At 39.4% G+C, this 13,384-nt stretch overlaps 2 protein-coding genes across 2 annotated transcripts; one reads left to right on the top strand and one right to left on the bottom strand.

The window, feature by feature from the left end:
- The first annotated feature begins 7,502 nt into the window (after positions 1-7,502).
- LOC104942677 (uncharacterized) lies at positions 7,503-9,777 on the top strand. The gene is made up of 3 exons (XM_010767931.1): positions 7,503-7,675; positions 8,416-8,508; positions 8,774-9,777. The coding sequence occupies exons 1-3, from the start codon at positions 7,534-7,536 to the stop codon at positions 9,601-9,603; spliced, it is 1,065 nt and encodes a 354-aa protein (XP_010766233.1). The 5' UTR covers positions 7,503-7,533; the 3' UTR covers positions 9,604-9,777.
- A 1,358-nt stretch (positions 9,778-11,135) lies between these two features.
- LOC104942678 (olfactory receptor 1073-like) lies at positions 11,136-12,086 on the bottom strand. Its single transcript, XM_010767932.1, has one exon. It carries the CDS (start codon positions 12,084-12,086, stop codon positions 11,136-11,138), a length of 951 nt encoding a protein of 316 aa, XP_010766234.1.
- Positions 12,087-13,384: the final 1,298 nt, after the last annotated feature.

Raw genomic sequence — 13,384 nt, forward strand, 5'->3', positions numbered from 1 at the left:
CGTCAAATCAGCCCCATTACTGTCCGGTGAACCAGCTAGGAGGGCATTTTTTGACACTCTCTTTTCCTCTCTCTGGCCACGTGGGGCAAATTAAGAGAGGCTTTCCTTCTTTTCTTTTTTTTACCGCCACTGGTTTGAATCACCAAGCAGAGCAGGTTGCAGAAGTGTCGGCAGAGTTAGTCCAGATGAAGCTTTGGCGACTTTCTGATCACCTGTGTTAATATTTCAATGAAACACCCTCTCTGATCTTTGCCTTTTAATTTAGGAGAACAGGACGGAAATGAAGAACACCTTTTTTGTGACTTCCCACACTCTTGTCTGTTTTTTTTACAAGCTGTGTAATAAACCTGATTAGGGCAAGGCATTACAGCTCAGACCATTCCAGTTTGCATTAATGACTTTGTATTGAGCATTTTGTTGCTAGGCAGTTTTGTTATTAACAGAACACAATTTTTATCTGACCACAACGAAGGTATTAACATATTGGGAAATGTTTGCTTTCTTGCAACAAGATAAAGAAGAATATTGATAGAATACAGCCACAAGCTACTTAGCATAGTTTAGGAATAATACTGGAAACAGGGTGAAGCAGCTCATTTGGCTCCTTCTAAAGATATTTGCTTGGTATATTATACCATACAGACATGAGAATCTAAAACGTTGATCATCGTATACAGTATGGACGCTTTCATACAGTGTAGGAGCATGCACTTCTATACAATCAAGGTTCTGCTTTTCACAGACATATACTGCTTATATAGACTACAAAACAAGATGGTAACTTTAAAATAGCAAGAAGAACAGCTATTTGAAAAAGATGAAATGCGTTTTGCAACCACTCCAAGATAATATACCAATACATAACATACAGTATAGTGTGAAACAAGTGAACTGCAGATCTAGTGTTTCTAGATCCTGTTCACACAGTAAGCTAATTGTGAGCATCATGGACATAACAGATTACAAATTGTACTTCATGGACATGCACATGTATCAACCAATAATTTGCCTCAATTCTCTGCAAAAAAGCTAATAAATGCCATACATTTCCCTAAATCATTGAACTATTCCATTAATTTATCTTAAATGTATGAAGTCAGACAAATGCTATTAAGTACTTTCGGTATTTTGTAGGAGATTATATGATAAAATAAAAAGATAGAAATGGAAAAATCTAAAGAAAAAGAGAGTGGACATCCAGTTTTGAAGTGAGGCTCTGCAGTTTGTGGTGGTAATTAGGTCCTTTTTAAAAGAGCCCCTGTTTCAATTATCAGTACCACCCTGAGGCTTGTCTGGTGCTGGACGTGTGTTTGAGGAGTGTGTGTTCAGAGAGGGTGACAGTCACTTCACACTCTTTAGCTTGTTAACTGCCTCCAGAGATTTGCTGTCCCCCTAGCCCCTATTTAAACCTTAACGTCATAAAAGAAACACCAGTCGCCTCTTTCACCAAACTCCCAGCTCCAGCACCCCAACTCCCCCAAGCCATTCCTGCCAGTAGGTTCTGGTCCTCCGTGCCCGCCAGGCTCCTCATCAAAGCTATACTTTCAGCATAGATCTGGGCCCTTTGTAAAAATCACAGTCTTTTCACCCTCAATTAAACCACACTGCTGTGTCTGCTCTGTTCACCTCTGTTCTTGGAAATTAAATCTGTTCTGCGAAAGACAGATTTGAGTTTTTAGTGATTAATGGAACTGGTTGGAGTCGGAATGAAAAACAATGAAAGGCAAAAGATAAGGAGAGAGATAATTGTGAATAGGTTTTTGATTATGTTGTATGGCCCATCTTCAACAGCTATAAAACATTTAAAGTTTTTTTTAGGACATCTGAGTGTTTGCAGGCTTGCTTGGTATTTCATTTATTGTTCTCTCTCTACCAGCCCTGTAATAGGAAACACTTTATTTGTTAACAAAGAATTACAAGGTGTTTGTGTAGCAGTAACTTTGCTTAATAAGGGACAAAAGTGTAAAACGCTGGGAGCAGCATCATCATGGCCATTTTGGAAAAATATTTGCAAGTTAATTTGTTAGTAACTGACACATTATTTTGGTACTGAAGAAGTAACATAGTTCACTTTAAAAAACAAATCCATACACCCCTTGATGATGTTGTTATAAAGAGCCACTATTGTGCTTTTGTTTTTTTTTCTCTTTCCTGTAATGTGAAATGTAGCTTTTTGTGCATATTTAATGGTCTGCAAAGGCTAAAATCCCAAAGTTTCCTCCAGAGGGAGTGTCTCTTCCACACACCCCTTGATTGGAATCCCTTGTTTACTACCATCAAATAGTGACATCACATTTTAATACTTTCGCTTCTATGGCTAGCTCAGACACATTTTTCCTGATAGGCTAAGGGGCGGGACATCTCTAAGCGGTTGACTAATCACAACAGAGCCAGCCAGCCAACCAATCAGAAAATACTGGGCTCTGGTTTCAGACAGAGGGTGAAAAGAGGTGCTTCAGCAAAGGCAGTATGAGAACAAAAATTAACTAAACAATTAAACACAAACAAAACAAAGACAGACAGAATAGCCGAAAAAAAGAGAAAGTGCGAAAAGGTTTAGAAGCCCCAGGAAGTTACTATTGTCTACCCTTTGCCAAAATTCCCTTTAATTATAATCATACAATCACTCTGCTGTATCACTTCTCAAAAATCAGAGTGTCCCCTGAGGTCAACAACAAAGCTCCGGCCTCATGTGAGTGTCAGATGTGGCAGCAGATTGCTTTGTGGTGTCATGGAAGCAAATGTTTGGGCTCTGAGCTCAGTGTCGGAGCGGACACAGGCATCATGTATTACTTTGTTAAATGTCATAACGTGCAATCTCTTGCTATTGTACAATGTCTATGTTTGATGTTAGAAACAAATAGAATTCACATAACATATACTGAGGATTTCCTAAATGTCCAGTCTCCAATTTATGATAAAGTCAGGGTGTAATCCACTGTAGAAACTCAGTTTCCTGGATCAAAAACAAGTACAAGAACACTTTTGGAAAGAATTACCAACGATGTAATGAAAGTTTCTGTGTGAGTCTAATCCTTATTAGAGATTATATAAAATGTGTCATTTATTTATCAGAAGGTGCACACATATGCTAATAAAATGACTCCTGTGTACTGTGAGCAAACAGATAAGTCCTAAACCAACTGGGCGCACATGTGTGATGGGTCCTCTGAACGGACTCCAGAAAGTGTAATTAAAACAGAACCACTACGAGTTCTTCCAAGTACGCGTCTGCTTGACTTTTCTTCAGAGGATTTTGGCACAGTGGTGCATTGACATAAATTCTACCACATCTGAGTTTGCTAATGATTAGCTAATTTGGACCAGTCATAAACCAAAGGACTTGAAATTCGACAAGATGATGTTGCTCGAGGAACAGTTAGAATTATGGCAAGCCATCTGAGAGTTGTTAAAACCTCTAAACCATAAGTGTCTACCTCATGGTGGTGTTAGAGGAAAAGACTGTCTGTAAACAAAAACATTAGGCAAGGCAAGACATATTTATTTATATAGCATATTTTAACACAAGGCAATTCAAAGTTATTTCCAAAAAGTATTAAAGACAGTAAGAATATATTGAAATATATTTAGAGACAGTCAATAAAAGCCAATAGAAATACTAAAAGAAAAATGTACAGTGCAGTGCAACATATAAATCATGATTTGATTTAATAAAAGGCGGCAACAAACAAAAAAAAGTGAGATGTGCATTTTTCTTGGAGTTTGTTCCACATGTATTGAGCATATTAACTAAATGTTGCTTCTCCATGTAAGTTCGACCCTTGGGACATTTGGATTCATCCTCTGAGGACCATGAGTGTGTACACAACTTCATGTTAATCCATGAAACGGTTGTAGAGCTCAGGCTGAGTCGAGCCTTGCTGTGTGGGTGTGCCCTGAGCTGAGAACACCACTCTGTGAGCCAGGCACCCAAGGAGGATGTTCTCAAGTGGAGGAATCTAATCTTTCCCAGCAGGAATCCAAGCGGCTCTGTAAGTGTATGAATAGAGATAATATCTCTATAATGAGGCCTGTTTTGTACCATCAAAGTCTTCAAAAGGGTCTGAAACCCGACCTCCGTCCTAGCACTGACAATCCCTCAGTAATAGCTCCCTATTATTAATTGTTTTGCCCGCCTGCTAAGTCCTTGTCTCTCTCTTTCTCCCTTTTGCTCTTGTTGTTGTCTTTTAGCTCACCCATGACCTCGTGCTTTTAGTACTGACATGCTGCCAGTTTGTAACTCAGTGGTATGGAAGGTGTGTGTTTTTAACATAAAACTGTTCCCAGACTATAATTTACTTTCTTTAAGCTAAACTGCAACGAGGTAAAACACTCACATAAGGAAATTATCTCACACATATTATTCACGGCAGTAAATTCTTATAATTTCAGCTGTTTTGCAATTCATCCTTTCAGCATGTCCAACACTGCCTGTGTTTTCGTGTCAGAGCCAACACAGGTGTGCTTGGTATCGCTGCGCTGTCTGATGTGGTTGACATGCGGACATGGTTAAAGGAACTGACCAGACCACCAGAACGGACACGGCCTTTTGCATATCCTGCTTTATGGCCATTGTCTATTGTCAGTGGCTTTATGATAAGTGGGTCGTCTATCTGATGCTGCGAAGAGTTCTGAGAGATCCAGCCTCCCGGTTCTTCAGAGGACGGCGAGCAGAGATCCAACTCACCGATAGTGTTGATGATAATAAATGTGACTTGTCAGGAGTGATTTAACATCCGCACACTGCTAATCTGATGCATCAGAACTTAAAAGAGGACACGGACATGAAGTAAAAATAGATTTGATTTCCATAGAGAAACAAATAAGGGCAGAGGCAACCATACAAGAATCCACCTGTTCATCAGGATTGATAAACTTTTTACACACACTCACACAATGTTGGCCATGCCCTTGGGAGCAATATGGGTTTCAGTATCTTGCCTAAACATGTTTTTAATGCAGGCCTGGAGATCGAACCACTAATGCTTCTATCCAACGTTGAGCAATCTACCTCCTAAACCACAGCCAACAGAGAACAGGATGCCAGTGGTGAGGATTGAAAAAAGCACTTTAAATATCTCTGATGACTCAGCATTTTTTCCCTCTTCTAATACATGCGGTAGATTTGTCTGAATGTTGAAGTTGATCCATCATCATTTAAGTCTCAAAGTGTACATGATCTTTTCAAATTATTCTATTAAGATGCACTTGTTAATAGTAGCATGACACATCTAAGGACATTTTAACTGACTCACTAATTGAAAACATCTTTAAAAGAGCTGTGAGTCACATCAGTCCAGGAAAGGTTTGTGCAGAAGCCTGAAGGATCCTTTTGGTGTCTGTGTCTCTGTAATGGACAGTAATGGACACAAAGTGTGTGATGAGTAATATTTCTAATGTAATGTTCGTGCCAGTACTCTGCAAGTTTACAGTAGGCTGCAAAAAATAGCTAATGTACTGCTAACGTTTTCAAATCAAGCTTTAAAAAATGACTTCTCAGATGTTACTTATGTGGAGTTTCATGTGGGGAGTTACTTAAAAAGCATTTTCTTTCCCGCAGGTCACTAATTCCACACACACACTAATTCCACACACACACACACACACACACACACACACACACACACACACACACACACACACACACACACACACGCAAACACATGCCAAAAGCATTTACCAACACAAGCATCTCAAAGAGAAGTATCTCCATCAAAAACAGCCCTCTCTCCATCTGTTAAACAAATAGGGAGCCCCTACAAAGGTGTGCAAAAGAATCCACATGATCAAAGTGTATGAGAATGGCAGCCTTGTCCTGGCCTGGCCATTATCAGGCCCCATGAATGCCTGTCTTCTCCTCTTTTGTCGGTCGAGGCATTGACAGTCACTCACCCGGCAATGACTGTCACACCAGCGCAAAGAGCCAGCCGCCGACAGGGGCCAACCACATCAAACGAGGCTGTCAAGGGGCCCTGCTCGTGAACCGTGGCAACAAACACCTCCTGATCCTCACCTACAGCTCAGCAGCAGACACCCACCGCTGTGCTCTCAGCCACTGCCTCCACTGAGAAAAGATGTACTGCCTGGACCTCATTTCCCTCTCTGTTGCCCCCCCCTGCCCCCCAATTCTCTCTCACTGTCAAGTAGTGCTTGTGTTAACCTCCAGCCTGCCGAGACACAAAGGCCCGCTAAAGTGTTTAAGAATGCTTTATGGATGCATGACAAGGGGAGGCTGACACTGCTGGGGGTCAGAAAGTACACAGGATGTGAATGAGATACATTCAGTTTTACTTACGATTTGGAGCTGAGTCACACTTGATTGAACTGTATGATGTTTGAAATTCAAAAGCTGATTGGAAGAAGAAGATTTTTTTTTTAAGTAACTGTAAAATGTAGCCTACTTTGGTCAAGTCATTATAAGGGCAGGTTGCATGTGTATACTACCAGCTTTGGATTACCTAATGGAAATGAAGTTTACTTAACTTCTGTTGCTTTCCCCTTAATTAATGAGAAGTTTACATAGATTGCCGCAAAACAGCTCTGTGAAAACATACCATACACAAACACAAAGATTGTTGTGGTTTTCTCAAGTGTCAATTTACTCTATCATTCAAATTAAAGGTATTTTGCATTTTTTTCATAACTTTGCTGCTGTATTTTCCATATATAAGTCTACAAAAGATAACCCATCACAGGATATACATTTTATGGCTGAACTTTTAGTTTCAATCTATTTTGTACTACAATTTACCGGTGTTTAGATCATGGTCATAACTTTTCCATCTAAAATGAACTATATAGCAATGACATTAAAGCTGGTTTCAAAATAGTCATTTTCACCTTGACCTCCAGTTTGACCCCTAATCCTACTTTAACTTTACTATGATAAGACTGCCACCTGTAGGCCAAAAATGATTCATTATCCATTTCAGACTACCCTGATCATAAAATACAGAATATAAAGATACGATTTTTTTAGATTCAACTTTTGAACATGAGTAGGCTACAACGAAATGCAGTTTGCATTCAACTAGAAAGTGCAAAGAGTAGTAAAGTACCATAATAAATTCACATATCAGATCAATGTAGCCTACTGTATATAAATATCTAAATATGAATACATGTCTTTTGATAAGGTGCAAATGTGGAGCATTGTTACGTGCTTGTGTTGCGGGGGGGCGGGTCGTAACAAGCATATACATGTAAGTGCAGGGTTTAGGCATAGGCCTATGTTTAATACAATCTTAATGAATATTAAATACTGAAATTATTATGTTTTATATTATATGTAAATATTTGACTTCCATCAGCATGCCTATTTCAAGTGCGAACGTCTACAAGAAGCTGGTCTTGAAAACTTAAACCAATAATTAGCACAGATTAACACAATTACCAAAAAACACAATACTCGATTTATCTGCGATCTACTCACCATGCCTTACACGAGCATGATGATCGTTCCTCGCGACTAGCTTGGTCTTATTTAAGATGGCAGCCCTGTGTTGAGAAGTAACGCGGTTATTACATGTCAACATGTCACTCCTCAGATTGTGTGCCTTTGCCAAATGTCTGAATCGTCGCAGTTTATTTGAACAATGTGCAGTTCGCCTGTCTCGTGCGGATCGCTGTGAGCTGTGTGTGTCGCTAAGAGACGGGGCAGTCAGACGAATATCAGGTGAGTCTGTCCTACATTCACAGAATGATGGACCAAGTTTACCCAGTTTCTTCGAGGACTATGTTAAAGTCAAGGGTATATTCAGTTAGGTTTAATGTTGGACGAGAACAGCACATTGAATATGTTGAATGAATGTATTGTTATTGAGTCTAGTGTGAGGATGCTTTGTTTGTGGACACATGCTTAACTGTGTGTCTGTAGTAAACTTTTCAGAAACGTCTGTTTTACAGTCAATGCACCGGGGAAATAACCGGGTTATGTAACTGTCTTTATTATTGCTTAGTTAACAATTATTATAAACTCAATGGGAACACCTTAAGAAAAACCTTTAAGAACCACTCTATTGAATGAATCTGATATCACTACTCTATAACATTAGGCTATTATTATAATACATATATTACAATTAATTGAATTTATAAACCTGAATCAATGTATAAAAATAATATTACCTTAATATTGACAATATTTATTCTTTGTTAAATTGGAAAATTAATCAAACGTTATCATAGTATGTTAATCATTTTAGAGCATTGGGCTTTCCTTGAGCCTCTGATCCTCCTTTTGTGTTAGTGAAGGAAAACATCAACCAAAATAAGATGACAATAAAAAGCTATTGTTTATTTACTGCAATAAGTAAACAGTATGCCATATCACTATGGTTTCAGTTGTTTCTGCATATTGTCGATGATGATGATTATTAATATTATTATCTTTAATTATTTTTATTTTATTTTCAGAGACACCATGGCAACTTCAAAGAAAAAATATTTCCTTTGTCCCAAAGAGAGAAGATACAAAGAAGCATGAACTGAAACAGTCTCTGTTACACGGTATGTTAATGTAGACCACAGGTGGCATGCTTATCAGTCTTTGACCCCCAAACTCACCATTTTATATGTTATCAATAAGTGCTTTTTAATACCAGATACTGGTTTGTAAGAGTTGTTACTTGTTTTCTGTATCCAGCTTAAACTGCATTTGCTTACCATTTTATCATAGACTTCTGCATTTGAATTCACTTAATCAGCAGTTAAAGCCTGTCGTTATTTCTGTGTTCCACTCTTTTACTCCCAAACAAACTTCTCTCTTTCTCAGTGCTTGAAGCAAGGATCCAACAACTCCAATCCGACACAGTTTTAGATGTCCAGCATTCGAAGGTGCATTTTCTTAAAGACCCGTCTTCTGGAAATAAAGTCTTATCTGATAAAGCTCTCAAAAAAACACCCAAGAAAGAAAACGTCATTCCTAAATCAAAACAGACTGGTGCTAAAGAGGCTTCTAAATCTAAGCCAAGCGGCTGGAAGGAAAAGTTAAAGCAGGAGGAGAAGAAAAAACTGCAATATTTAAAGAAAGAGACAGTACAATCTAAAGGAAGCAAAAGCAGCCCATCACTCCCCAGTACATCACTGAAAACTATATCTACCACTGCTAAAAAGACTCAGCCCTTGATCAAAACCATTAAAGGGCACAACAAAGTGTCTGATGAGACTAGTGCTAGAGTTTCTTCAACTGTTACCTCCACTGCTGCTGGTGCTGCCGCGGGGACAGCAGCAAAGACACAGAAAAAATCTAAAGCAAAACGGAAGGAATCTAAAAATCCGACACCAAAGCAGACTGTTGCTGATGCTAAGGTCAGCTCTATAGAACTGGTGGAGATGAAAGAGATGGAGAGGCTCAGTCAACAAATGAGCCAGTTGAGGTCTTTGAGTAACCCGCAGGTCCTGGAGTTGGACAGTGAGGCTGAATGTGGGGACCTCTACAAGAGAATCTGCTCTTACCTGGACGCGTGTGTGTTTGCTGAAGACATTCAGAGGGCGCAGCGATTCCTGATCAACCAGCACAAGAAAAAAAAAAGAGTCATGAACACGAATGTCTACAACATCATGATAAGGGTGTTGGCAAAGCACGTGAGTTCAACAACTTAGATACTAAAACTGAGAGGGTTTGGACAAGTTGTGGGTCCCTTGAAATGTTTTTACACTGAGATATATCAGGCTGAATGGTTTAACAGATTTAACTTATAGCAAACCTCATCAGGATTTTTTACTTGTGAAGATAATGTGCAATACTCTGGTTCTCTATTAGTTGTCAGTCTTTCTATCACGTTTTATACAATAATCTTATACCTTGATACCTGTTTAGTACGTTTTTTAGATTAAATGTCAAATATTTCCTTGGTGTCAATAAAAAAATGATTTGACTAAACATTAGTATAAAGTGCACATGGTGGCAAAGTTTAATTCTTCCATGTCTCTCTCTCTCTCTCTCTCTCTCTCTCTCTCTCTCTCTCTCTCTCTCTCTCTCTGTTTACAGTTGTCGGCGAGATGCCGCTCCTCTGTCTTCATAACAGTCAAAGCATGAGACTGAGGTTCCCACTGTGGGTCAAAACAATGCGCTGTGATGAGCAGTCGACACGTTGGATGTGATCCGAATGATCTAACGCAGCCCCTCATCCTCCATAGCGTTAAGCTGTAGCCCCCATTTAGCTATCGCTGTTGTTGTCCAGGCGTCTCCCCATGGTCTGCCGCAAGCGAGCAGCAGGAGCGGGGCTGAGCATCAGCTGTGTGCTTGGCTTGCTGTTTAAAACACCTTTTGTTGTATCCATATCTCTCCTAGAATCTCCCACCATCCAACTAACAACAACAAGAACAACGTCAAGCCTTTGGGCTCTGAAACTACGGGGCGGGCCGAGGACAAATACACATTTGTTAATCGTATGTTAAAATAATTTGTGGCGTTACATTTTTTTCCGTTAAGCGTTATTAACGCGTTAACTTGACAGCCCTAATACACAGTAAATACTGGAAAAGGTTGATCAAGTCAAATACCTTTATTCTAGTTTCAAATGTTCTTTTCAACAGTATTTAATGTCATGTATGTAAACTGTTCCTGAAACCAATTCAATATATTACAAGTAACAATAGAAAACACATTTCACTTAAATATAGTATTCGCAGTCTTTTGAATAATTCAGAAATAATGAAAAGCCCTGTTGCCAGCCCCACTTTATTGTTATTGTAAGTGGAGTCTAAAGAGATGAGTTTTCAGTCGTCACATCTTCCGGCGACGACTGAAAACTCATCTCTTTAGACTCCACTTCGAGCGATTGAATTACTATCAAAGCACTTATATACTAATAAAGGGCTGGCTTTTCTAAAGTAGCACTTGAAATGTTTGGCTCTATGAAACCTGATGTCCTTATATGATTCTGTTTTCTTCAAGGTTGTATCTTCCTGGTCGAATGCACTTATTGTAAGTCGCTTTGGATAAAAGCGTCAGCTAAATGCAATGCAATGTAATGCAATGTAATGTAATGTAATGTTATTGATACAACTGACGTCAGCAAGTGTGGCAAAATCAGTATAGATTTTTAAAGGATAAAATGCTTTTCATTCATGTAATATTCTTTTCGTTGTCTCAAATAAAAATGCAAAAAATATATGTATGCTTGAATACCTCATTGTGAGACTTTTGCTTTGGCTGGGATGACAGGCAGTTTCAGGCGACAGCACAGATGGTACAAGAGGATAGGTTGAATGGTCTGGTCTCTGATGCCATAGATAAGAGCACTCAGGCACCTCGGTAAAAGAATAATACACACATAAATAACACTCCGGACACGCAACATTGCTAATCTGTCAGTGACTTTGGCTATAGCTTCGATCAGGGGGTTGTGTAGAGTTGAAGAGAGACTGAGGCCCAGCTGCACCAGATGCAGCAGCAGAGTGTTACGAGCTTTACGAAAGGAATCTTTGTCTGTGCAGGCCGACCTGGCTGCTATCATCACACCAATATAGGAGCAGCTGACTGCCACACCAGCTGACACAAACAGAAAATAATTGTAGGCTTTGTCATAATCATCGGAGTACCGGCCAAGCAGCATGTTTTCTTTAGCACAAAACTCTTTCATCCGGAGGTTTACCAGGTCTTCAACTGAAATATCTAATAGGAGAATAACTCGTGCAACATTATTGAGCGAACTGAAGGCCCAAACCACAATGACAGCCACTGCTGTGTTTCTGATGGTAATGAAAGTAGAGTGCCTTAGTGGGTAGCACACAGCTACACATCTCTCCAGAGACATCACCACCAGTGTGAGAGGAGAAATCTCTCTTGTGATATCAGCAAGCATGACAACAACACCACACACAGGATATGTCAGCCTTATTTGAAAAACAGATAGTAGGAACAGTAACTGGCTTAATGCCATGTGTAGAGTGTCTGCAAAAAGGAGGTTAAACAGAAGAACGTATCGGGAGGTTTCCCGAAATACAGATTTACACCTCAAGGTGAATAACATGATCACATTGATGCAGAGGAACACACAGCATGGCACTATAATCGGAACAGAAAACAACACAAATTCTAGTATTCCCCTTTCAGCAGTGATGTTAGTCTGAGATGACATAATGGAGACTTTTTTTAAAGGCCTCGCTAGAGGGTTCTATCCAAATAGATAATACATTTGAATAATCTGGAATCGCATAAAAGTCCTTAAAAAGAACCTTAACCTTTTGATGTTTTTATAAAACAGATGCACACATATTTAATTGAAAAACCAAAAAATGTTCTAAATAAATGAAATGTTCACATAAAGCAGTGACTGGTTCTCTCGGTTATGATGTCAGCAAGCATTGCAAGAACAACAATGTTGGAGGCCATGTCTGATTCTATGTGAGCAGAGCAGTTCTGCTAGGTGTGCATGTTCACGCAGGCAGTTTAAGAACTCAAACCTCACACAAACTGCACGTGACACAATGACGAATAAGCATGGCAATAGGACAGGAGTCGGTGATGTAATCCTTAAAGAGCTTACGAAATGAAGGACAACACTGTTCTTATTAGGATAATATATACTATTATTAATGGGAAATCATTTGTCATTAATGACAATATGCCCGCTGTATTTATAAATCGTGATTTATTACAACTTTCCATGCTCGTTTCCGATGTTACACGACCGCTCCGGACCAAACAGCTTTCGCCGGTTAGTGACGTCACGCACGTCACGAGTAGAACACTTTTTGAATAATACACTAACTATATGTCTGATGTCGGTCTCTGGCTCGGATATTTCGACAGCATCGAGTGACAGTGAGTCGTCAATAGACTCGGTGCACTTTCAAGAAGAGGAGGATTTTATTGAAGAGGATGCCGGTGTGGTGGAATCAGATCATGCGGGCGAGTCTAACGTGGTGGAACCATACCAGTTTGAGCCACAGTATTCAAGTAGCGGTAGAGATACAGACGGGAGCGAAAATGGGGACGATGATCCTGGATTTGGCGGAGATCCGGTGCGGCAACAGAACACAGACTGGTATACATTTGACTTTAATTCATAGAGATTCTCAATAAATAGTAAATAAATAATAATAAATAGCAGGCACACTTGGCTCAGGCAACAGAACACAGACTGGAATACATGTGATTATAATTCATAGAGATGTTCATATATAGTAAATAAATAATAATACATAGCAGGCACATTGGCTCAGGCAACAGAACACAGACTGGTATACTTAAGCAATAGCTCACGACAGGCTTCGCGTCGGGCCGAACCACGCCCCTTAGCTGTGATATAATGAGCATATACCACGGCCTGAAGTGAGCTATTGCTTTTATAAAACGGTTACCAAGTGTGGCAATATGAAAGAAAAATACACACTCTAATTTAAATAGTTTTTATTAGTAAATAATGATGTTCAA

Source organism: Notothenia coriiceps, unplaced genomic scaffold (genome assembly GCF_000735185.1).
Source record: "Notothenia coriiceps isolate Sejong01 unplaced genomic scaffold, NC01 NC01_scaffold00004911, whole genome shotgun sequence".
Lineage (NCBI taxonomy): Eukaryota > Metazoa > Chordata > Actinopteri > Perciformes > Nototheniidae > Notothenia > Notothenia coriiceps.

Bases quoted from the DNA above. Each gene is read 5' to 3' on its own strand.
- LOC104942677 (XM_010767931.1), top strand. From the start codon at position 7,534: ATGTCACTCCTCAGATTGTGTGCCTTTGCCAAATGTCTGAATCGTCGC. The intron at 7,676-8,415 runs GTGAGTCTGTCC...TTTTATTTTCAG, and splicing joins GGCAGTCAGACGAATATCAG to AGACACCATGGCAACTTCAA. The intron at 8,509-8,773 runs GTATGTTAATGT...TCTCTTTCTCAG, and splicing joins GAAACAGTCTCTGTTACACG to TGCTTGAAGCAAGGATCCAA.
- LOC104942678 (XM_010767932.1), bottom strand. From the start codon at position 12,086: ATGTCATCTCAGACTAACATCACTGCTGAAAGGGGAATACTAGAATTT.